This window comes from Schistocerca cancellata, chromosome 2, assembly GCF_023864275.1.
Source record: "Schistocerca cancellata isolate TAMUIC-IGC-003103 chromosome 2, iqSchCanc2.1, whole genome shotgun sequence".
Taxonomy (NCBI): Eukaryota; Metazoa; Arthropoda; class Insecta; order Orthoptera; family Acrididae; genus Schistocerca; species Schistocerca cancellata.
This window is the reverse complement of record NC_064627.1, coordinates 726,546,508-726,573,822: the sequence shown is the minus strand read 5'-3', so window position 1 is coordinate 726,573,822 and position 27,315 is coordinate 726,546,508. Positions and strand designations below refer to the sequence as shown.

General features: G+C 42.7%; 1 protein-coding gene across 2 annotated transcripts in view; it reads left to right on the top strand.

Moving 5' to 3' along the window:
- LOC126148089 (C-type mannose receptor 2-like) overlaps nucleotides 1-27,315 on the top strand; it is a 72,885-nt gene that overhangs the window by 13,286 nt on the left and 32,284 nt on the right. For both annotated transcript variants that reach the window (XM_049915734.1, XM_049915733.1), the window contains exons 3-5: nucleotides 3,490-3,538; nucleotides 15,295-15,546; nucleotides 26,114-26,297. In XM_049915734.1, the coding sequence (XP_049771691.1) occupies nucleotides 3,490-3,538; nucleotides 15,295-15,546; nucleotides 26,114-26,297 (485 nt within the window). The remainder of the gene's footprint in view (nucleotides 1-3,489; nucleotides 3,539-15,294; nucleotides 15,547-26,113; nucleotides 26,298-27,315) is intronic.

Here is a 27,315-nt window from a genome sequence, read left to right as displayed (position 1 = left end):
CGGAATAACTCATACTACCGCGATTCATAAAGGATTTTTGTACCATGACTTTCAAGGACTACTGCAGGGCGACATCAAAGTTTTCTGGAACAAGATGCACAAAAAGTCTTTCCTTATTCGTAAGGACGCATTAACATCATCTCCACTTCCAGCATTGTAGGATGTTAATGATAAGAGAAAATTTCACGCAGATGCTAGTGGTTATACGATAGAGGCAGTTACAGTGGAAATTCGTGAAGATGCTGATAAAGCGAGAGCTTACGCTTCCAGAGTACTTCCCTTGTCCGAGGTGAACTGATCTGCAATCGAGAAAGAGTGCCTTGCAGTTGATTGGGCCATAAAAAGAATTTGCTTGACAAACCATTCAGGCTAACTAGCCTGAAGGATCCGTCGGGTTCACTGGCGACACAGGCACTAGTTTCAGGAGCGTACCACAGTGGTGTACAAAATCAGACTAAAACCAAGGACGTCCACAACGAATCCTTTGATGGATAACAGGGGCATAGGTGAAATCTCAGCCACCGATTCATTAAATGACATTGCTGCCTTGCAGAGGGAATATCCAGCACTGCTGAAAACCTTGAAGAAGGAGGGCTCACCCAAAGGAGAATTCCAGTTAAATTAATAGGCACTGTATAAGTGGAACGGTGGTACAACGAGGCTGAAAAGGTTGCGTATCATCCCACCTCACCTACCGATAGATATCCAGAGGCTTTTCCGTGACTCTCCAGCATATGATCACCTGAAGTTCGTGAAGTCTCTAGACAGAATCAGGTATCACGGGCCAAGTTTCTAACGATCCATTAGGCAGTATGTGAATCTGTGTAAGGAACGGCAATAACCGTAAAACGTACCACAATTATCTGCGGTTCATTCTGCGCCAATACTATCAGCAGTGTCACCATTCCACCAGTTTGAAATCGAGTTCTTCGGAAGATTCCCGAAGTCAACAAACTTAGAGTGCCTCAACTGCTATGGTTTCACTAAAGCTATCATTGAAAATTGCAAATTCTATGTAGAAGACACCGCTTTCACGCAGAGCGCACACCGTTTAATGATTTCAGATTGTGGAAAAAATTTTCTGTTCGGCGTTAATTTCGGATTGTGACATCGCCCACAGGATGACAAGTGCCTTCCATCCACAGACGAAAGGCCTCAAAAATCGCCTTAGTCAGACACTAGCAGACGTGCTCCCGACGTACGTTCATATGAAAAGACTGATTGGAGTATGATATTGACATTTGTATAGAACACAATGAAGAAAGACACTGCCGGTTTCACACCATTCTTTCTGCTCCAGCGTTGCGGAACCGAAAGGACAATGGATACACTGTTTATGTTTAAACCAGACGATACTCATGATGATTATGTGGAACACTTCATTACGGGCCGAAGAAGGAAGATAGGTGAGTCGCATACGGACTTTGGACACCCAGGAGGAACAGCGAGAGCACTGTAACGCCAAGCACCGCCTAGTGAAATACAGCTTGGGATATTTGGTGCAGATTTTTCGGCCTCTGAGGAAAGTGGGATTACTGCAAAAGTTACCAAAGCACTACCTTGGACCATATCCTTAGTCGCCGAATCCTTAGTCGCTTGTCGGTTGTCATATATGAAGTAAGGGATTATGACCTCCATCAAGACAACAAAAAGACACACACACCATCCCCATCTCCTACATTGAGCCACACTATTGTGTAGAGGTGCGGTTCGATCATGAAGGTTGAAGGAAACTGAGCAAACACTGGAAGATTACGAAGAAACGGTGGGAGGAGCCGTCTTCGATGCTCGTCATATTGCATAAGGTGTAAAAACGCTACCAGAATGCGATGATCCTCCAGCGCCGGCAAACAGAACACCACGGACAAAATGTAGACGCAGAGTAGTGCAGTCGACTCCAATGAGAACAGCGGGATAGACCACTACTACGACCTGTGGTGCACCTAGTATGTTGTAGTAGTTAACGTCGCTTGCTTCCGTACTGCAGGTCGCCAATTCAAACCCGACCACTATACATTACATGTTTTTTGGTATTTGGCTATTCTGAAAGGCTCTGGATACATGTTCCGTTTGTGATGTTCGTGTATTCTTGAACATTCGATATGTGTATAAATATCAGAATTCTGGATCATTTGAAGTATATATAAACATCTTCACTCTCCAGACAGTTCTGTTCTGGCTGTACGTTGGTGTTCGTAATAAACGTGCTTTCAGTGACTGTTGTATCACACTGATGATCCTGGTTTCGAGTTTGGACTTGACTTTGGTTATGACATGGCAATATTTCTATATTCCTATCTGTTGTTGTTGTGGTCTTCAGTCCTGAGACTGGTTTGATGCAGCTCTCCATGCTAATCTATCCTGTGCAAGCTTCTTCATCTCTCAGTACCTACTGCAACCTACATGCTTCTGAATCTGCTTAGTGTATTCATCTCTTGGTCTCCCTCTACGATTTTTACCCTCCACGCTGCCCTCCAATAGTAATTTGGTGATCCCTCGACATCTCAGAACATGTCCTAACAACCGATCCCTTCTTCTACTCAAGTTGTGCCACAAGCTCCTCTTCTCCCCAATTCTATTCAATACCTCCTCATTAGTTATGTGGTCTACCCATCTAATCTTCAGCATTCTTCTGTAGCACCACATTTCGAAAGCTTCTATTCTCATCTTGTCTAAACTAGTTATCGTCCATGTTTCACTTCCATACATGGCTACAATCCATACAAATACTTTCAGAAACAACTTCCTGACATTTAAATCTATACTCGATGTTAACAAATCTCTCTTCTTCAGAAACGCTTTCCTTGCCATTGCCAGTCAACGTTTTATATCCTCTCTACATCGACCATCATCAGTTATTTTGCTCCCCAGACAGCAAAACTCCTTTACTACTTTGAGTGTCTCATTTCCTAATCTAATTCCCTCAGCATCACCCGACTTAATTCGACTACATTCCATTATCATCGTTTTGCTTTTGTTGATGTTCATCTTACATCCTCCTTTCAAGACACTGTCCATTCCGTTCAACTGCTCTTTGAAGTCCTTTGCTGTCTCTGACAGAATTACAATTCATCGGCGAACCTCAAAGTTTTTATTTCTCCTCCATGGATTTTAATACCTATTCCGAACTTTTCTTTTGTTTCCTTTATTTCTTGCTCAATGTACAGACTGGATAACATCGGGGATAGGCTACAACCCTGTCTCATTCCCTTCTCAACCACTGCTTTCCTTTCATACCACTCGACTCTTATAACTGCCATCTGGTTTCTGTACAAATTGTAAATAGCCTTTCGCTCCCTGTATTATACCCCTGCCACCTTCATAATTCAGATCTAGGTACAGAATAAGAAATTTATCTGTTTAATCTGTTAAGTTTCCTAATGTTCAAGAATTTTAAGTAGCTATCAGAATATTATTGTCAGAAGGTAACTGAACCACTGTCTATGCTTAAGATCCACATGAAAGAGTAATAAATTTTTCTTGTTCCAGACAAGTTCCCAGCATTCTGGGCAGCAACCAAGAATAGATTGTTCTAAAGGTAAGCACATGATTCGCACTTGTGTCTGTGCAACAGTTTTGGTATGAATGTATTACACAGTGTTTCTTTTGTCACAGGCAGTTCCATAAGTTTGATGAAGATATTATGGGCGGTTAGTTTTTAATTTCCATGCTTAAACACTTCTTCTCAATTACGTAAAATACGCTCCCGACATGTGCGTGCATGACGTAGAAGAAACATTCCAACAAACTCACTTTAGTATGTACCGTATAAATACTGACCGTCTATCTGCGTTGGTCATCAGTTCGAGCCGCGAATCACTGAGTTGTCTTCTGCCATGAAGTTATTACCATTCCATCTTCATTCTGATCGGACCGTCTTCCACAGAGCACAACAGCAACATTGATGAGCTCAGGGTCGATCTGACGTCCTCCTAGCACTGACTCATTGTGCGTCTGTCAGCGTCAGATGCCGCTATCCAGACACCAGACGGATTCGCTCCCCATACACCTATGCTCTCATCACCCATAGCAACAGCTCCCACTGTTGCTTGTCTGCCAGCAGGGCTACACGGAGCGTCGCACCTGCAGGCATTTTCACGTCATTGCTTCACCAGCAGGGTCTCTGGGATGGTGCCCACCTTCCAGCACCCGTCAGATGTGGGCTTGATAAAATTTAACTGAATTCCACGTAGATAAAATATATCCCTCACTGGGTCATAGCATTACCCTTCATAGAGAACGACATTATCAGATCTGTTATAATTACAGTCTAAGATGGCAATTTTTTAACCTCTGATCAGTCACTAACGTAAAACAACAGGGAAAATCCGGTAATCCTATGAAGCTTTGAGCAGATGTGTTGTACAGTGTCTCTAGTATACCCGTCTATCGCGCCAAGTCAGTTTTCAGTTCTGAGTGCATAACGGGCAAATAAAGATGCCTAGAAAATAGTCTCCCGCCAAGCGTGAAGTCCTGCGGAAGCGTTTCGCTTGCTTTCATGCAGCCCACATAAATGTCAAGCGTTCCCTTCTTCATGACAATTCTTGACTGCATAATGCAGATGCAACAAAGACGAATTTGCAGCGTTTTCCGTGGGAAGTGTTTGATTACTCACCACACAGCCAGGATTTGGCTACCTCTTATTTTCATCTCTTCGCTCACGTGAATCGCTGGGTAGGAGGAAAGAATTTTGGCACAGACGACGAACTGCATACCATAGTAGGGAGCTGTTGGAAATCAAAGATGGGGTGCCTTCTATAGAGAGGACAGTGGAAAGTCGAAACCTCGCTACGAAGAATGTCGGAGTCGGAGCGGCGACCAGATACGGAAGTAGTTAGAAAGTGTAGCCAAATGTTGCAAATAAGACATTTTTTATTTTCATTGACGTTTCGATTTCGCAATTGGTGGGGTGATGAAAATAAAATAGCCACCGTTGACAATATTTACATATTTTAAACCCAGAGTACAATTTTACAGTTTGTCCCAAGACATACATTAACAATAAAATAACACTGGGACTGAAGGAATGACATGTTAATGAAAAATTTCCATTTTCACCTTGTGCAAGGTCTATCGACAGTGGCCGCGAATCATTTCTTTGATCTTATCCACCATTACCAGTAAGAACGTTCGTTCTGATAGCTTTAAACTCAGAACACAACTTGAAGACATGAATGCGAATCATCACACCATCCCCATAGATAGTTTTTTTTTACTTAAAAATCTGGAATAGCGTGTTTCCTTTTCCAAGAAGAAATTACATTACGCTGCTAACCTCGCATCAGGCGCTATTCGTAAGAGACACTCATTTCTACACGGTCTGCAACTCGTGGCCTAGTGGTTAGCGTCGCTGCCCCTGTATTGTGAGATCGCAGGTTCAGTTCCTGGCACAGTTGCAGGTTTCCTGCACTCGGGGACTGGATATTTCTTTTGTTGTTAACACTGCACCTGATCTGCATCACAAGGACGTATAAGTCGCAGAAGTGGCGTCAAGTAGAAATACATGAGCCAGGCTGCCCAACTACTCTAGATGGGTTCTCCCGGCCAGTTCTGCCGTACGATCATTTCATTTCATTTTAATGTGGCACTGCAACTAGAGTTTTCAGCCAAGTGTCCTTAGCCCTACGAGATCGCATTTAAATACCCTACTGGCTTCTGTGAAATCAGAATTAACACACACCAGCTAGTATTATTGTTTTACATATTACCTGTTATGATTGTTCTTTATGATACTCCCCTAAATATCAGGTTGGTGCATAATTCGTAGCGTTCTGTAAGTTTAATAAACACAACAGTTGCAGAAGAGAATTTAGTCAATAATATATTCTCCTTATCTATTTACAACAGTCTACCAACGCGGGGGTAACCATTCGATTTCACGACTGTGGAAATAAAGTGGTTTTGAGACGAAGAACTCGTCGAGCCCTATTCGGAGAACATTTTCATCCTGAAAGGAAGTTCCGTATAAAGCTTGTTCGATACAGAGCGGAAAAAGTGAACATCTAAGGGTGCGAGGTCAGGTGAATAAGGTAGACGTGGACTGTCTTCACATCCCAACTCCTGTACAGTGATTTTGTCATTCTAGCGAAATGCGGGCGGGAGTTATCGTGGAGCATCACTCTACGCACCCTTCCTGGCCGTTGTTCTTGTATTGCGTCTGCAAGACGTTCATTTGTCGACAGTAAATGTCGGCAGTGATGGTTACACTTCGGGGAACCAATTCGTAGTACACGACATCGTCGCTGTTCCGCCAGATGCAAAACATTGTCTTTTGTGGATGCGCAAATGTCTTTGAATGGGAAGGTGCTGCTTTGTCTGGGCTCAACCATTCCTTTCTTTTCTTTTTGTTATCATAAAGACACCATTTATCGATGCTATAGCAACTACATGCTGCTGCAGTTCATCATTTGATAGGAGTGGGTTAAATGCAGTGTAGAAAGGATATTTTTTCTTTTACTAACGTGTATGCGTTGTTTTGTATACACATTACCCCATTTTATTCTGTAAAATTTGTCTTTTCTTGTTAGGGTATGCCTTCTTACAAACTAAAATTGTATTCTGTTTTCACATGTGTAAATATTGTCGAAGTTGTAATTATTATGTGATGTGAAAATCTTATCCAGTTTGTGAGGTATTACGACGGCCCTGTTCAGAATACATTTTATCTGTGCAAAATTTTGTCACAATTGAGAAAATTTTGTTGTTAAATGTTGCTTTCTCGGCTATAGGACGTGCGATATGTGGACATTTTAATTCGATCGTCAGACATTTAGTGGCGGATTTGAACATGGACACTTTTGGTTGAACTTGGCTATATAAAGGCGATGTGAAGGCTGTGGAATAGCAATTTTGCTCGGCGCATTACTATGTGTGAGTTCCTGATGTGATAAATTCGAAATTGAATTACGGGTTTGAACAGCGTTATTAAGTGCGAATTTCTGATAAGAACTGTGAACTGTGTTGATTAGATGCTTTAGTGCATCGAATTTTGATTTGTTCTTCAGGACAGTATGAATGAGAAACTAATATCTGAAGTTATCTACACAACTTTAATCAGACAAAAGCTGACCGACTGACAGGGCCATTCACCTAGAGTCGTGTTGTGGGGATGGAGTAAAATAAATGTGCACGCTCTTATAAAATAAATTTGGAAATATCATGTAGTTCTAACTGCACTGACTGTGTTCTGCATCCAATTCGCATCCTAGCATCCACCCCGTATTTTTAAGATTTTCAGCACATCGCAGACTGTGGAATCCCAGCACAAAACACTGTGACGCTGATTATTAGGTTGTTGGTTGTGGATATTAAACATTGCAGACACACAATTCCCAAGATTGTCCATTTCGTGTTGGAGCAGCGGCGGTTCATTATTGTATCGCAGAACCAACGAGGCTACATCATCCCAAAGTATGTTTCCTCTGACTTCTTTCTCGAATCAGACGGTGACAGGGAAAGACGCTGAGAATGTAGTACCTCAATGTTTATGTAGGAGAATATGATTTAGTGATACTAAAGTAGAACCAAGATTAAAACTAGTAAAAAAGTAAAAATGTTACTTCCTTTTCGAAATAACTCATTTATATTTAAAATAAGAAATGACAGATACTGTTGAAGGTTACGTAATGTAAACATTTAATACAAAGATAGCGAAGACTTTCATTGACTCCTCGGTAACAGCATTTGCCAATCAATTGAATTTCAACTGCACTGAAATACCATTTATTATTTCATAGAGAATACTAAAACAGAACAGAAAACAGTTAATGTTCATCAAGTAGTTTTGTATTGCTGAAGATGACTGCCATAAAGACTTATTTCCTGCAGTAGTGTGTTTCACGAGTCATTAGACAAGCAAGTGCCAGAATTAAGTTTTATTTGCTTGCATGACACTTGTTTAACAGCTCTCATCACAAATCATTATTTATCTGTTGCCTTATAACTGTGGCATGTTACTTGAATATCTTATTGGAGTCTGGCCGATTCTGACCAAGTAGTAACTTAACTACCGAAAACAAAACTTTTATTTAAAAAATTTTACAGTCACAGTTAGAAGGGTATAGATCTGAAGTTCTGTAAGTGCAAAGAAAAGAAGCCGTATTTTTTGTGAAAATATAGTAGAAGAAGTAGGATTAGGATTCTGCGACAAACATTTGATTTTATTTCCTTTTTATAAAAAGCTATAACGGAAATTGCAATTGATGTGAAAATTCTATCGTCGGATCCCGAAATTATTATGGGATCACTGAACTACAATGATTTATTTACGATGAAAATTGTATTATTTACAAAGTTTTGAACTTTGTACGATCACAATTAAGTTTTTTTTCCTAAGGTCAATAAGAACATATTTTAAGGATAGCATAGCTTTTAGTTCCAGGGAGACAGCATATGTTTTGAACAGAAAACACATACATATTTTGATAAAAGGCTTCTAATAATGGAAAAAAATTAGACCGAGGAAACGTAGTTTAATGATTTAGTTTATATAGTTCGAACATGTAACAGGCGTATACGTATTTTAAAGTTCTCTTCACAGAATCTCTTCATTCTCCAGGCTGTTCTTCTCTGCCTCATATGCCTCTATTTGTAGGTCAGACAATGCTCTTTTAGCTTTGTTGAATTCACTCTGATGGAATATGTAAAATGCTTCTGCAGTACACAAACCTGGACTTACATAAGCTCTCTTCAGCAGTTTAACCCTGGCCGTATTACTCTCACTGAAATACAAAACTGCATAATAAAAAGATATTTTTAGTTCATTAAATCTAGAGAATGATTTTTTGACCGTCTGACAAAATTATACAGGGTGTTTCAAAAAGAATACACGTATTTAGAATGCATGTATTTATTAAACTTTAAGATATAAGAATATGAAACTTTACTCGCGTATTGACGAACCTCTGATGTTCAATATGTCCTCCATCAGCGACGCGAACAATATCACATCGATATTCAAATTCCTCCCATACTAGCATGTCCTTCGTCACTGATGTTATGGGAGTACGGATCCGGTTCTTCAACTCTTTCATCCTCTGTGTGACTGGTGATACATAAACGTTATCTTTAACGAAACCCCACAGGAAGAAGTCAGATGGCGTCAAATTAGTGACCGTGGAGCCCAGCTCAGACATGCTAAGTCGCCAGCTCCTTGATGACCAATCCAACGGTTTGGTACAGTTTCATTCAGATATTCACGCAGTTGGCGTCTCCGGTGAGGCAGTGCCCCGTCTAGCAGAAAAATAAAGTTGTTTTCGTGCAGCCTCGGAAACAACTAGTTTTGTAACACAGCGAGATACAGGTGACCGTTAACCGTGTTTCCATCAAAGAAGAACGGGCCGTAAGCACATGCTGGATATCGCGAGAAACACATTGACTTTGGGCGAATCTCGTACATGCTCAATGGCTGCATGTGCATTCTGTAGGCTCCAAATTCGAACATTTTGTTTGTTTACATGACCACGAAAATGGAAAGTTGTTTCATCACTGAACACGATGCGCTGTGCGAAAGTTTTGTTAATAGCATCAAGGATCTCGTTACAAATTACCACACTTTTGCGTTTGTCATCAGGACACACAGCTTTTAACAGCTATAACTTGTACGGCTTCATAATCAACCGACATCTCAAAACACGCCAAATTGTTGTGGTAGACAGTTGTAACTCCTGACGGCACGAGGAGTTGATTTTGAAGGACTACGTTGGAAAGCAGTTTGAATTCGTGCAACATTTTCTTCAGGAACACTAGGGCGGCCATCACTGTTTCCTTTACATACGCATCCCTCATCTAAAAACTTTCGATACCATATAAAAATGTTCCACCCATTCCGAGGATCAACTTGGTACCTCAACCTGAAACGTCTTTGCACTGTAATCACGGAATTGCACTTCGCAAACTCGAGAACACAAAATGATTTCTGCTGTGGAGTAGCCATGTTAAACATATAAGGTTACCAAGCAAAACTGAAGACAACTGACATCTGGCAACTATCAACATAAACTAGATTGTATTCGTTTCTCCAATAGGCGAGCCGAATTGCAGCAATTGATAGATTGGAGAAAGCAGTACTTCCTAATACGTATATTCTTTTTGAAACACCCTGTATTTTTAGGCTTTCACTCGCACTGTCTTTTTCATGGAGACGCTTCCTCAGTAAATTCAGATTTGAAACAAACCTGAACGTGGGCTCAACTGCATTCATAACAAGTCCTGTTACTGAGGTCTTAGGCGAATACACTTGTTGTTGTGGTCTTCAGTCCTGAGACTGGTTTGATGCAGCTCTCCATGCTACTCTATCCTGTGCAAGCTTCTTCATCTCCCAGTATCTACTGCAACCTACATCCTTCTGAATCTGCTTAGTGTATTCATCTCTTGGTCTCCCTCTACGATTTTTACCCTCCACACTGCCCTCCAATGCTAAATTTGTGATCCCTTGATGCCTCAAAACATGTCCTACCAACCGATCCCTTCTTCTAGTCAAGTTGTGCCACAAACTTCTCTTCTCCCCAATCCTATTCAATACCTCCTCATTAGTTACGTGATCTACCCACCTTATCTTCAGCATTCTTCTGTAGCACCACATTTCGAAAGCTTCTATTCTCTTCTTGTCCAAACTAGTTATTGTCCATGTTTCACTTCCATACATGGCTACACTCCATACAAATACTTTCAGAAACGACTTCCTGACACTTAAATCTATACTCGATGTTAACAAATTCCTCTTCTTGAGAAACGCTTTCCTTGTCATTGCCAGTCTACATTTTATATCCTCTCTACTTCGACCATCATCGGTTATTTTACTCCCTAAATAGCGAAACTCCTTTACTACTTTAAGTGTCTCATTTCCTAATCTAATTCCCTCAGCATCACCCGACTTAATTCGATTACATTCCATTATCCTCGTTTTGCTTTTGTTGATGTTCATCTTATATCCTCCTTTCAAGACACTGTCCATTCCGTTCAACTGCTCTTCCAGGTCCTTTGCTGTCTCTGACAGAATTACAATGTCATCGGCAAACCTCAAGGTTTTTATTTCTTCTCCATGGATTTTAATACCTACTCCGAATTTTTCTTTTGTTTCCTTTACTGCTTGCTCAATATACAGATTGAATAACATCGGGGAGAGGCTACAACCTTGTCTTACTCCTTTCCCAACCACTGCTTCCCTTTCATGCCCCTAAACTCTTATAACTGCCATCTGGTTTCTGTACAAACTGTAAATAGCCTTTCGCTCCCTGTATTTTACCCCTGCCACCTTCAGAATTTGAAAGAGAGTATTCCAGATAACGTTGTCAAAAGCTTTCTCTAAGTCTACAAATGCTAGAAACGTAGGTTTGCCTTTTCTTAATCTTTCTTCTAAGATAAGTCGTAAGGTCAGTATTGCCTCACGTGTTCCAACATTTCTACGGAATCCAAACTGATCTTCCCCGAGGTCGGCTTCTACCAGTTTTTCCGTTCGTCTGTAAAGAATTCGCGTTAGTATTTTGCAGCTGTGACTTATTAAACTGATAGTTCGGTAATTTTCACATCTGTCAACACCTGCTTTGTTTGGGATTGGAATTATTATATTCTTCTTGAAGTCTGAGGGTATTTCGCCTGTCTCATACATCGTGCTCACCAGATGGTAGAGTTTTGTCATGACTGGCTCTCCCGAGGCCATCAGTAGTTCAAATGGAATGTTGTCTACTCCCGGGGCCTTGTTTCGACTCAGGTCTTTCAGTGCTCTGTCAAACTCTTCACGCAGTATCTTATCTCCCATTTCGTCTTCATCTACATCCTCTTCCATTTCCATAATATTGTCCTCAAGTACATCGCCCTTGTATAAACCCTCTATATACTCCTTCCACCTTTCTGCCTTCCCTTCTTTGCTTAGAACTGGGTTGCCATCTGAGCTCTTGATATTCATACAAGTGGTTCTCTTCTCTCCAAAGGTCTCTTTAATTTTCCTGTAGGCAGTATCTATCTTACCCCTAGTGAGACAAGCCTCTACATCCTTACATTTGTCCTCTAGCCATCCCTGCTTAGCCATTTTGCACTTCCTGTCGATATCATTTTTGAGACGTCTGTATTCCTTTTTGCCTGCTTCATTTACTGCATTTTTGTATTTTCTCCTTTCATCAATTAAATTCAATATTTCTTCTGTTACCCAAGGATTTCTATTAGCCCTCGTCTTTTTACCTACTTGATCCTCTGCTGCCTTCACTACTTCATCCCTCAGAGCTACCCATTCTTCGTCTACTGTATTTCTTTCCCCCATTCCTGTCAATTGTTCTCTTATGCTCGCCCTGAAACTCTCTACAACCTCTGGTTCTTTCAGTTTATCCAGGTCCCATCTCCTTAAATTCCCACCTTTTTTCAGTTTCTTCAGTTTCAATCTGCAGTTCATAACCAATAGATTGTGGTCAGAATCCACATCTGCCCCAGGAAATGTCTTACAATTTAAAACCTGGTTCCTAAATCTCTGTCTTATCATTATATAATCTATCTGATACCTACTAGTATCTCCAGGATTCTTCCAGGTATACAACCTTCTTTTATGATTCTTGAACCAAGTGTTGGCTATGATTAAGTTATGCTCTGTGCAAAATTCTACAAGGCGGCTTCCTCTTTCATTCCTTCCCCCCAATCCATATTCACCTACTATGTTTCCTTCTCTCCCTTTTCCTACTGACGAATTCCAGTCACCCATGACTATTAAATTTTCATCTCCTTTCACTACCTGAATAATTTCTTTTATCTCGTCATACATTTCATCTATTTCTTCATCATCTGCAGAGGTAGTTGGCATATAAACTTGTACTACTGTAGTAGGCATGGGCTTTGTGTCTACCTTGGCCACAATAATGCGTTCACTATGCTGTTTGTAGTAGCTAACCCGCACTCCTATTTTTTTATTCATTATTAAACCTACTCCTGCATTACCTCTATTTGATTTTGTATTTATAACCCTGTAATCACCTGACCAAAAGTCTTGTTCCTCCTGCCACCGAACTTCACTAATTCCCACTATATCTAACTTTAACCTACCCATTTCCCTTTTTAAATTTTCTAACCTACCTGCCCGATTAAGGGATCTGACATTCCACGCTCCGATCCGTAGAACGCCAGTTTTCTTTCTCCTGATAACGACGTCCTCCTGAGTAGTCCCCGCCCGGAGATCCGAATGGGGGACTATTTTACCTCCGGAATATTTTACCCAAGAGGACGCCATCATCATTTAATCATACAGTAGAGCTGCATGTCCCCGGGAAAAATTACGGCTGTAGTTTCCCCTTGCTTTCAGCCGTTCGCAGTACCAGCACAGCAAGGCCGTTTTGGTTAATGTTACAAGGCCAGATCAGTCAATCATCCAGACTGTTGCCCCTGCAACTACTGAAAAGGCTGCTGCCCCTCTTCAGGAACCACATGTTTGTCTGGCCTCTCAACAGATACCCCTCCGTTGTGGTTGCACCTACGGTACGGCCATCTGTATCGCTGAGGCACGCAAGCCTCCCCACCAGCGGCAAGGTCCATGGTTCATGGGGGGGACTGGCCATTAAAATAGCTACACCAAGAAGAAATTTTATTGATTGGCGACTCCATGTTGTCTTGTGCACTACGACCAGATAACAGGTATACTTTAAAAAAGAGACAGCATTAGTCGTATATTTTTTACTATCGCGATTTTGCGATAGTAAAAAACATACGACCAATGCTGTCTCTTTTTTCAAGTATACCAAGAAGAAATGATAAACGGGTATTCATTGGAGAGAAATATATTATACTAGAACTGACATGTGATTACATTTTCACCCAGTTTGGATGCATAGATCGTGAGAATTCAGTACCCAGAACCACCACCTCTGGTCGTAATAACGGCCTTGATACGCCTGGTCATTGAGCCAAACAGATATTGGATGGCGTGTACAGGTACAGCTGTCCATTCAGCTTCAACACGATACCACAGTTCATCAAGAGTAGTGACTGGCGTATTGTGACGAGCTAGTTGCACGGCCACCATTGACCAGACGTTTTCAAATGGTTAGAGATGTGGACAATGTGCTGGCCAGGGCAGCAGTGCAACATTGTGTGTACCCAGAAAGGCCCGTACAGAACCTGCAACATGTGGTCGTGCATTATCCTGCTGAAATGTAGAGTTTCATAGGGATGAAATGGAGGGTATAGCCACGGGTCGTAATACATCTGAAATGTAACGTCCACTGTTCAAAGTTCCGTCAATGCGAACAAGAGGTGACCGTGAGCTGCAACCAGTGGCACCCCATACCATCACGCCGTGTGATACGCCAGTATGGCGATAACGAATACACGCTTCCAACGTGCTTTCACCGCGATGTCGCCAAACGCGGATGCGACCATCATGATGCTGTAAAAAGAACCTGGATTCATCCGAAAAAAATTAAGTTTTGCGATTCGTACAGCCAGGTTCGTCGTTGAGTGCCCCATCGCAGGCGCTCCTGTCTGTAATGCAGCGTGAAGGGTAACGGCAGCCATGGTCTCAGAGCTGATATTCCATGCTGCTGCAAATGTCGAAATGTTCGTGCAGATGGTTGTCGTCTTGCAAACGTCCCCGTCTGTTGTCAGGGATCGAGGCGTGGGTGCACGATCTGTTACAGCCATGCGGATAAGATGCCTGTCATCTCGACTGCTAGTGATAAGAGGCCGTTGGGATCCAGCACGGCGTTCCGTATTACCCTCCTGAACCCATTGGATCTCGACCAACGCGAGCAGCGATTTCGCGATACGATAAACCGCAATCTAGCTAGGCTACAATGCGACCTTAACCAAAATCGGAAACGTGATGGTACGCATTTCTCCTATTTACACGAGGCTTCACAACAACGTTTCACCAGGCAACGCCGGTCAACTGCTGTTTGGGTATGAGAAATCGGTTGGAAACTTTCCTCATGTCAGCACGTTGTCGGTGTCGCCAACGGCGCCAACCTTGTGTGAATGCTCTGAAAAGCTGATCATTTGCATATCACAGCATCTTCTTCCTGTCGGTTAAATTTCGCGTCTGTAGCACGTCATCTTCGTGGTGTAGCAATTTTAATGGACAGTAGTGTACGTTTCATATCTTGAGCTGTGCCTACATTAGTCGTATTTTGGGCAAGTATTGTGCGTTCATGTTTGGCTTATGAACAGTTTGACAAAATATATCGCCAATCCAGCACAGCACATTGCCTCCTCATTGACTGTATTTTTCCTCCCAGTTCTATGAGACCCCCCTCAATGTTTGAGTGATTAAGGGTGCCCGTCGCTTCCACGGTGCAATTAGCGAGCAGTGACTGTCCACAGAAATACGGGGCCGCGTGCCGCTCGGGTACGAGCACGTGCCCGGCGCCGGCCTCTACAAGCTGTTCCGGACGGGCCGCAGCTACGAGCGGGCGCTCGCCAGGTGCCGGCAGGACGGCGCCGAGCTGGCGGTGCCCGGGTCCGCAGCCGAGGCGCGCGCCGTAGCCGACATCCTGCGCAAGAACCCCGCCGTGAAGGAGGCCTTCGTCGGCATCAACGACTTACGAAAGACTGGCACGTTCAAGTCCATTACAGGTAATTTTCAGCTCTACGATCAACGTTCAAGCTTATTAACTCGCTTGTATCCACTTTCATCGCAGGAAAACTTTTCGTATAACTGAATATGCTAGTTACAATAAAATCTGCTCTGCTTACAGGCGTCGTTATTTTAAATTAAACAATCGTGCTTTCGACAGCTGTCTTCCACTGTCATTAGAAGTTCAAATCACTGATTTCCGGGGCTGGTACGGTTTCTGCATACATACAGTGTGTTTCCGTTGGAACGTGCAAAAATGTGAAAGGACATAGAGATTGCTCCACTGAGCAATTTGGGGTACAGAAACTGTGGTCAGAGAAGCCAGCTTGAGATATGGTAATGACCTGTTCAAATAGCTCTGAGCACTATGGGACTTAACTTCTGAGGTCATCAGTCCCCTAGTACTTAATCCTAACTAACCTTAGGACATCACACACATCCATGTCCGAGGCAGGAGTCGAACCTGTAGCGGTCGCTCGGTTCCGGAGTGAAGCGCCTAGAACCGCTCGGCCACACCGGTCGGTGCAAATAACCTGTCTACCGCTTTGACTACGATTACTGTTTTCCAGCTTATTTACAACTAACATGAGAACCAGTTTACACGTACTGACCTGTTTATCCACATTTACATTCTTTATTTCGTGCAAGGAAAAAAATTGCACAAGCCTTATTACCAGAAAGTCATGATGCAGGTTCCCAAAGACTGGAAAGTTGCACAGATCACACCAATATTCAAGAAAGGCGGTAAATTACAGGCCCATATCGTGAACGTCGATGTGCAGCAGGATCTTAGAACATATATTGTGTTCGAACATTATGAATTACCTCGAAGGAAACGGTCTATTGACACACACAGTCAGCATGGGTTTAGAAAACATCGTTCCTGTGAAACACAACTAGCTCTTTATTCACATGAAGTGTTGAGTGCTATTGGCAAGGCGTTTCAGATCGATTCCGAATTTCTGGATTTCCGGAAGACTTCTTTTGACACTGTACCACAAAAGCGGCCCGTACTGAAACTGCGTGCTTATGGAATATCGTCTCAGTTACGTGACTGGATATCTGATTTCCTGTCAGAGGTCACCGTTCGTAGTAAGTGATGGAAAGTCATAGAGAAAAACAGAAGTGATTTCTGGCGTTCCCCAAGGTAGTGTTATAGGCCCTTTGCTGTTCGTTATCTCTATAAACGATTTTGGAGACAATCTGAGTAGCCGTCTTCGGTTGTTTGCAGATGACGCTGTCGTTTGTCGACTAATAAAGTCATCAGAAGACAAAAACAAATTGCAAAACGGTTTAGAATAAATATCGGAATGGTGCGAAAAGTGGCAGTTGACCCAAAATAACGAAAAGTGTCACGTCATCCATATGAGTGCTACAGGGAACTCGTTAAACTTCGGTTACACGATAAATCAGTCTAATCTCAAAGCCGTAAATTCAACTACATACCTAGGTATTACAATTACGAACAACGTAAATTGGAAGGAACACACACAAAATGTTGTGGGGAAGGCTTGGGGAAGGCTAACCAAAGACTGCGTTTCATTGGCAGGACACTTAGAAAATATAACAGACATACTAAGGAGACTGCCTACACTAATCTTGTCCGTCCTCTTTTAGAATACTGTTGTGCGGTGTGGGATCCTTACCAGATAGGACTGACGGAATACATCGAAAAAGGGCAAACAAAGGCAGCACGTTTTGTATTATCGCGAAATATGGGAGAGAGTGTCACAGAAATGATACAGGATCTGGGCTGGACATCATTAAAAGAAAGGCGTTAGTCGTTGCGACGGAATCTTCTCACGAAATTCCAATCACAAACTTTCTCCTCCGAATGCGAAAATATTTTGTTGACACCGACCTACATAGGGAGGAACGATCACCAAGATAAAATAAGGGAAATCAGAGCTCGTACCGAAAGATATAGTTGTACGTTCTTTCCGCGCGCTATGCGAGAGTGGAATAATAGAGAATTGTGAAGGTGGTTCTATGAACCCTCTGCCAGGCACTTAAATGTGATTTGCAGAGAATCCATGTAGATGTACGTTACTTGTCCACAATGTGGCTGTTTTGTAATGTATTTACATTGTTCCGTGACAGAACGTGCTATGAAGCAACTTCAGATCCATTCACTACTCAGTACTATTCAGAGACGTACAGTACAATACGATGGAGCAGGTACCGGTATAGCTGCACTGAACTCACTGACATGCACTTTGTGTATCGGGAAGTACGTTGCAATGCTCTCGCTGCTGGAAAGATGTACACGGAACAATATCCTAGCAGGCATCATCCGCCACGACGAGTGTATATTTCCCTCGATTGCGGAAGACTGGTTCGAATAATGGTTCAAATGGCTCTGAGCACTATGGAACTTGACATCTGAGGTCATCAGTCCCCTAGAACTTAGAACTACTTAAACCTAACCAACTTAAGGACATCACACACAGTCATGCCCTAGGCAGGATTCGAACTTGCGACCGTAGCGGTCTCGCGGTTCTAGACTGAAGCGCCTAGAACCGCTCGGCTATTAAGGACGGCAAGACTGGTTCTGTGGCAGCAGAAACAAGGGTCCGGCAACATAAGCACCATCGCACACTCTAAAATGTCCCCTTAGAAAAATTAAGAATGACTGTGCTGGTAAACCTCTTACGTTATTTGATTTTCAAACAGCTGAGCAAAACTGGACGTACTCATACAATTCTCTCTTCACTTATTCTTATCACTAAACTGACACACAATATTTTTTTTAGCGCAACGCAGTCTGACTTTCAATAATCCCCACAAAAGAATGGCCCTGCATCCACCACTACTGGCGGATCACCTCCAACTGCACAACGCTAAGCGCTGTTCACATCCAACTGCCCAACACTACACAAGCGAATATTCCAACAATGAGTCCAACCAACCACAGACGGCACACAGTACAGTGATTTTCATACAGAGCGCTACGTGGCTTTACCGACATAAGAACCTAAACAGCCTACTTACAACTCTATTTTAAAGAGCAGGTGTTGAAACGTGCTGCAACGGACCCCAATACCAGGACTCGTCGTATTGCGCGTGCAGTGGGTGTGGCACGTGCCATCGTATGGCAAGTAGTCCACGAACCATTACACCCGTATCACCAGCAACGAGTCCATGAAATGCTTGTGACTGAGTTTGCACCAAGTGTCGCATTGTGTCAGTGGTTGCTCCTACCAGATAGACCAGATTTTCTCCAAACGGTGTTGGTTACTGACGAGGCCTCATTCGATCGTCATGGTATTTCGAACAGCAGGAATAGCCACGTGTGAGATGAGGGAAACCCTCACGCTGTACTTGAGTCACACCATGAAGTACGTTTCGCTGTGAATATCTGGGTCGCCACTGTAGGTGATTATCCTTCTTCTACCTGGCCGTCTGAATGGCCGCCTGTACTTCAGACTCGTGCAAGGAGTTCCACCTGAGTTGTTAGAGAACGTACCCTTAGTGTTGGGAGAGGATGGGGTACAAAAGGTCGGTGCACCACCTCACTTCTATGTGGATGTCCGCAACCATCTCAGTGGTGTATTTCCTAGTCGCTGGATTGGAAGGGGAGGTCCTGTTCTGTGGCCTGCGAGGTCACCTGACTGAATCCTCTTGATTATTTCCTTAGGGGATAACTAAAGCCACTTGTGTATGAGACACGATTGGGTACGGAGATGGAATTATTTGCCAGAATTGTAGCTGCCTGTAATGTGGTTCGAAACACACCAGGGTTATTTGTCAGGGTATGTCACCATCTTATTCGCCGATGTCATGCTTGCGCTGAGGTTGACTGGCGTCAGTTGCAGCACATTTTGTAAGACATAGTACCAATGGTACTTGCACTTTGACAGTCACGCTTCTTGCAATTAACTGTAAATAAGAAATAAAAAAGTAGACAGTAATGTTATTTTATTCCTATTATCTCCTTAACATGGCTTCCCCGACACCACGTTTCCTATCTAAAATTGTTCAGTTAAGCATGCTGTAAGTCCTGTTGAATTTTTGCATGCTCTTGCTAGAACATCATGTAGATATAATGACAGCATCAGGAATCTTGCAAAGAGGGCCGGAGTGGCGCATGCGCGAAAGGCTAGTTGGGCAGCTGCTAGCTGCTCTGTCCCGCCACGGGACCCACTGATGTCTCATGGCCCAAGAGACCAGCGTCCCGTTTGGAACTGTCGCTCCCGCGTCCCTACAAGCATCAAGCTTTATTCTACACAAAAACTTATTTTTATCTTGAATCGGCGTCACCACCATACGGTTACTTTGCTCCAGCAAAATGTTGACATCATCAAGCAGAAGCTAGAGATTCATCTGCATTTTTTTTTCTACGACAGTGAAATATGAGTTTCCTTATATAGCAGTAAAGATTGTGGATGGCGGTATTTAAGAACTCAAAAGTTTAAGCGAACCCTATGGAACGCATCTCTGCTACAGAGCAAGTCCCCATAGCTCTTAAAGCTTGCCTTTTACAGCGTCTATTTACTATACATGTTGTGTTTGTTTTAGTCCTTACTACTTCTTCCAAAAATATGGAAACCAAAGAACTCGTCATACAAGACATGAGGTTCGCAGTATCAAAGATGAATAAGTGTTCACAGCTGTTAAGGCATGTATTTTAGAACCCATGTTTATTAGATTTTTTCTTGTTTTGGCGCATATTAGAAACTCTGAGAGTTATCTACCCCTCAATCTTTGCAGATACAGTACCGGTGCGTTTATTCCACTGTTAGACGTATCAGAACGATTTTCTCTTAAAACGCAGGGCATCCTTTCATCTGTTGTTAAAAATTAGGCACGCCCGATTGACAGCAATTTGGATAACTTTTACACTCGAAAACATGTGTGTCGGAGTGTAAGTCCCAATTAATGAAGTCATTGCTCCATTACTTCATACGATCAGAAGTATTCAGTGTCCCGTTCATCTTAACTTTTTTTGTTTGCACCAACTTTCAGAAAAGTAATCGAATTGCGAATTATCATTCGTTGAACTGCCGTGACGTAGTGTTGCCATAATCGTTCTTTTCATCAATTTTTTCTCGAAAGTATAGACTTGATACTTCTGGTGGGCACGCAAAACATCTATATAGATATTTTCTTCGACGTAGAACGTTAGAAATAGCTTTATAGACAAAGAAATGTCGATAGACTCCGTCGCCTAGAGCGGCTTAGGTGGGCGTATGCGCGCTGCCATTGAAACACGATTTTCAGGTACAAATAATAATTCCCCGACAAAATCTTACGAATTTTACCTTCTTAAGACTAAAAGAAGTCAAAAACTCGAAAAGAAAACTATTTTTTGAAACGTCGAGACCGCAAATCCCTTTAAATAAGGGACAGGTGAAAGCATTCAACAAGGAACGTCACAGCCTATGGTAGATCGGTCATACCACGCACACGGACAGTGACGAGTACATTGCCCCTCCCATTCTCGGCTGTCAATCTTCTCATCCAGATACAGACACGTTACGTTACGTAGGTAGTATACTCTGGTATAAACACATGATGTAATCCCATAACTTTCAATTAAACATCTGTGCTAACAGACGAGAAAAGAACATCTCTAAACAAACAGTTCAATATCCATCTGTTGCTTCATTTGTTGAAATTTCATTATAATAGATCCCCCTAAGTACACGAGGTAGAAAATTGTCGCATAAAATGTTAATGGTGATACTAGTCGTACGCTCTGATCTGTGACACAGTGAAAATGTGCTAGGCAACATTAAAAAAAATCTTGGCTTCGTCGTATACTTGGCCATCTTTTAAGACTTAAATGAGTCAGTTTTGATTACTGCATCTGGAAGACAGATATTTCTGAGTTTCATGTAATATGCTCTATCAGTGATTAGCAAGATAATCTTTTACGAGAAATAGATGAATAAAGTTTCGCAATAAAAATGTTTCTATAGCTGTAGTGCAGACCACGATAAACAATAAGAATTCAAAAACTGAAAATGTGTATCGTAGAGGAAGACCGATAAATAGATGGCTTATTAGAATTCCCGCTAAAAAAGAAGAGAATATTGTGTGTCTCATGCACAACAGAGATTATAAAAATATTTTTTCTCGAAACCAACGGAAATATGGCAAATAACAACGCTATAAATTCAAAATATGCAGAAACAGACATCACATCAGCCGTTACTCTCACGTTACTGGTCAAAGCGGATGACCAGTGCTGCAAATTCCTCTTGATTCTGATGAAAGGCGCAATAAAAATCATACGAGAGCTATGTTGTGTGTAACTTATCAAAGCTAATTAACACTTCTACATCTTACGCTCTCATTACGAAGCTTGTATAGAGCATATAACCGAGAATACTTAGGGGAAGACCACAAACGCACTGCTGGTTTCTACGCATGTTTACCCCATTTCAGGATCCCACTTAAGGAACATTCACAATTTGGCGTATGACTGTTTCACCTCGGCAGAATGAGCGTAGTATATGCTGCTGTTAGTCATTTCAGTGTCATTTAGCTAAAACGTCCACTAGCACCACATACCGTACTCCACACGTTAGACTAATGTTAAAAGTAAAGGGAATTTTATTGCCGTCTCAGGCTCAGTAGGATTTTTGTAATTTTTGTAGTCATGGTATGTGAACTTCAGAACTGAAACGTATCTCTCCCAAGTATTTCGATGCAGGTATTCTAACTGAACGAAAAAGAACAAAGAAAATAATGGCCGAAACGAAACTGGTTCTAATGATTACTAGTCTTGTGCGATTTACGTATTCTTTGCTTCACAGAAATGCTCGTAGAACATGCACATTTGTTTAAAAATTTCATTACACCTTCAATCGAACTCAGGCCCCCCACAAAGCGAGCGAGCACTCTGCCAAACAGCTACACTGCTCATCGAAAACTTTGTGTCTTATTTTAGCATATTAAAAAGGTTGGAAAATTTCAAAGACTATTTTCTGGATAAATTTTGGGAGTTGCATCGAACTGCTTTCGAGGGGTATATTTGGATTCTGAATTCCACGTACCATAACTACACGAAATTACAAAGAAAATTGCCGCGTGATCTTCTTGTTAGTTACAACTCTGTTCGCAGGGAGCGGTGTTTCTTATAATCGGTCATTATTGTTGGTCACTAAGCCTTGCAGACATTAATGAATTTGTGGAAGTTGTTGTTGTGGTCTCTTCAACCAGTGGTACAAACTCATGCGAGGCGTAGCTTCTGTAGTACATATCTGAGGTTATAACACATGAGAGTACATAAAAAAGCCGCCCGCCTCTACATTATATGGTTATTTAAATTTCTGCAGACCATGATCTGTTGGGTGACCCAAACGTCTCTCTCAACGAGAGACACATATTGGACGTCGTAATATTCTCCTGTAGGTGTAAAGTGAACGGTTACCCTTTGAAACTAGCAGTATAAATCACATCTGTATTTCACTCCCTTTCTGAACTATTTAAAAACTATTCAAGGTTTCAAGTAAGTGCATTCCTTAAGGTACCATATATTACAGATACTCGTCGCCTCAACAGAAGCTGGTAATAACATTCCTGAGTAAGAAACAGAATGTCAACCATCAGACATCATTTTCTCTGCGTCATATACGAGGCGTATTCGGAAAACAAAGTCCGATTAGGTGAGAAATGGAAACCACTGACGGCCAGAGTGGCCGAGCGGTTCTAGGGGCTACAGTCTGGAACCGCGAGACCCCTACGGTCGCAGGTTCGAATCCTGCCTCTGGCATGGATGTGTGTGATGTCCTTAGGTTAGTTAAAAGTAGTTCTACGTTCTAGGGGACTGATGACCTCAGAAGTTAAGTCCCATACTGCTCAGAGACATTTGAACCATTTTTTTGGAAATCACTGTGAAAATCCAACAGAACTTTACACAGATGTGTTGGGAAGTGTCTTCAGTGTGCCTATCGATCGCTTCACGTCGCTTTTTCCAGTTCAGAGTGCAATGTAATCGCGTAGAAATGCCGAAAACAATAGCGTCTCCCGCCAAGTATGTGGATCTGGTGAGAGATTTCGCCCGAAGCTATGCAGCCCACGTAACATGATTGACATGCGTTTCTTTCTTCGGGACAATTTTCAGCCGCATTCTGCAGGGGCAATGAAGAAGCTCCTGCAGCGTTTTCGATGGGAAGTGTTTCATCACTCACACTACAGCCCTTAATTGGATCCGTCTGTTGTTCTTCTCTGCTCATATCAACTGCTGGCTACTAAGACAACATTTTGGCACAAACAACGAAAGGCAGATCAGCATAGAGAATTGGCGAAAAGCACATGGAGCTGCTTTCTGTGAAAATGGTACTGGAAAGTTTGTACAACGCCATGACAAACGCCTAAGTCGGAGCGGTGACTATTTAGAGAGGAATCTGGAAGGCGTGGCAAGCTACTGCGAATTTTTTTTTATTTTCACTACGGTTTTTATCTCGCGACCGATCGCACTTACTTTCCAAACAGCCCCCGTACATTCGCAGTAGGCTTAAAAACACCGGTGTGCTGCTAAAACTTAGGTTTCAGTTGCCTTTCTTTTCCCTTTATATTCGTCAGTGAGAAGGCAGTCATAAATGTTTCTCATAAACAGAGGTTACTTCTAAAGTGCATTTGTGTGTAGAGTCTGGAGAAAACAATGGCTCCGATATAACACGTATCAAACATCTGAAACCTCTATACCAATTTAGTCAAATTAATTCAACGAACGTAACATACTTCAACACTATGAGTAAATGGTGAGGTGTTTGAAACCTATACCGAGCCAGTCAGCACCGTGTTCAGGAAATGAGCGTTGTAGTCAGTGTGACAGTTCTGGCTAATGTAGATGGTCTGTCTTTCTCAGACGGATTGTGTCCTGTATCGTACAGGTGCCATCTTTCTCAGGTCCTGGTGTCACTACGACGCTGCGGGGGAATAGTGGTAAAATGATCCGCTTTTCTATTGCACGTCGGTGCCCACTGCCTACAGATTTTGTATTCCTAACTGTATTCGTTATTGAGTTGTGTGATCATGTCATCTGCATAGGTAAGCGAAGTGGTTAACACGTTGGTCGGATAGCGCTCGACACAGATGTTGGAAGAAAGTTTTATCAGAAGTTTCATGACCAATAAGTGGTGGAGAGTTGGTAGCGAAAACTTTCTGCCTACCGAACTGCAGGCAAATGTCGTGGGTTAAATAACAACCCTCTTTCGAAGTTGATACTGATATTTCCGCCGCAAGTGGATAACTCCGTTACTAGCCAGCCTCTACAGTATGGCATGTACGAAATTATATTCCGACTTTCCGTTTCACTCGTAAATGATGCATACTGACTATACGACGCTGTATGTGTTCGAATTTCTATAGTTATGCGTTCGTGGCCATTACTCAGGATGTAACTTACAGGACGTAAAACGTTTCTCGGCTCCAATTAGAAGGTGGTTCTTGGAATCTGAGACTAAGCCCGCTATGCTGCACAGAGCCCTTTTCGTTGTAGGGTGACAGCTTTGCAGTTCGTTGAGTTTAGAGAAGCTCTCACAGTAACTAAATAAATCCTTGATGAAGCGCGTAACTCTACTTTTAATCATTTCAGTTTCTGCCGTTAATACGACTTTCTATTGGTCACAAACCGACAAACAACACACACGAAACTGTTGGACGGGAGACTTGTAAGCTATCTTCCTCGTAAGCGAGTTACGTCGTAGGAATCTTTCTATGTCTGTCTGGCATCTCTCTTCTCTAAGGCCGGCCGGTGTGGCCGTGCGGTTCTAGGCGCTTCAGTTTGGAACCGCGTGACCGCTATGGTCGCAGGTTCGAATCCTACCTGGGGCATGGATGTGTGTGATGTGGATCAAATGGCTCTGAGCACTATGGGACTCATCATCTGTGGTCATCAGTCCCCTAGAACTTAGAACCACTTAAACGTAACCAACCTAAGGACATCACACACATCCATGCCCGAGGCAGGATTCGAACCTGCGACCGTAGCTGTGTGTGATGTCCTTAAGTTAGTTAGGTTTAAGTATTTCCAAGTTCTAGGGGACTGATGACCACAGATGTTAAGTCCCATAGTGCTCAGAGCCATTTGAACCATTTTTTCTTCTCTCTTCTATTTACGTAGGCAGTCTTCTAAATTCAACGTTATAGATGTTTGAAGGCAGTACATTATCCCAGTGGCTGCTTATAAATGGCGATTATATATACATATAGTCCATTTATTACTAGCGTAAATGTAACAGAAGACAAACTTGTGCAAACGTAGATAATTTTACAATCTTCGACAGAAACAGATTTCACAATGACAAAGTTTTCACTCTTTCTCAGTACGGTCTTGCTCTCGTTAAATCTTTGCGTGTGTGCATGACACCCTCTCCCCTTTCCTCCGCACCACCCTCCCAGCTTCCCCCTTCCTACGGCCGCTACGGTCGTAGGTTCGAATCCTGCCTTGGGCATGGGTGTGTGTGATGTCCTTAGGTTAGTTAGGTTTAAGCAGTTCAAAGTTATAGAGGACTGATGACCTCAGAAGTTAAGTCCCATAGTGCTCAGAGCCATTTGAACCATTTGAATAGCCTGTTCAGTAACGCTGGCTCCCGTGCACTTGTAAAACTGCAGGAACTCCTATAAACTCGCTGGGCTACCACCAGTGGTCTCCCGGCCAGCCAGACAACAACGGACCCTTCGGCGAGCAGTGTGTCACTATCAACGCCGAGGGCCTCTACAACGACAACCGCTGTGACTGGGTGTTCGCCTTCGTCTGCCAGAGGACGCTCCCCTTTGTGCTGCCTGCTGGGTACAAGTAAGTAGATCATCTGCATCTCGTCACATAGCCTGTATTGTGCAGCGTTTCGCTACAAGGAAGATTGTTAAAATCATCTTAATTGCGTTATATCCCATCATCTGCTACCTACAGAAATAATGTACGGTGGGTGGATGTGGAAACACCAAAAACAAAACATATTACCAAGAGCAGTGCGGTAAAGGAAATCATTTGGCCTTCAAACAACTTCCAGTGGTGTCGGCATGGGTAAATACAGGAGCTGTAAAATTGTCAAAGTAATGTTACAGCACATTTCCTGCAAAACAGTTGCACGTCCAGGTAACGATGATGGAGATGGATGGCGATCACAAACGCTTCTATCCAAAGTACACAACAAAAGCTGACTCTGTGGGCCGTGGGAGATGCGACATTGCATCTTCGTGTTCACAAAACTAGTCCACCACGATGCGAGCTTTGTGAACAAGGGCCATATCGTCATGAAACACTGGGGAACAAACATTGCACCTCGGGATGGAACTGATCAAATCACCATGCTCACAAAATCCTCGACAGTAATGCGACCGTGAAGAGTAGTCATGGGGCCCATGGAATATTTCGATATGGCTCCCAAAATCATCATCGGACCCCCGCCATGTTTCACTCTTGGGACCTGAACCGGACCAGAAATCAGAAATAACCTGAAATGAGACTCACTGTTCGATAGTCCTTGTCTTATGGCTTCGGCACCACGTTCTCATGTTACTGGCATTTGCATCACCAATCGTTGTTTTGGAATTCCAGTTCGCTCCCTAATTCTCAGCTTGTGGGCGTCCCTTCGAGTTGTTTTCGTGTTGACAGAATTCACGAATTGCGAAATTCAGTTCTGCAGCGATTTTCGTGGTTGTTGTCCTCCTATTTATTCTTCAGAGTCCTCTTCAACGACCGACCGCCACCATCACTCAGCATACATTTTCGTCCGCGTTGTGATGTGGTGGATAACGTTTCACCGCTTTCTCTATATGCGGTCTGAGTCTTCGATACGGTGCTTACTCGGCTA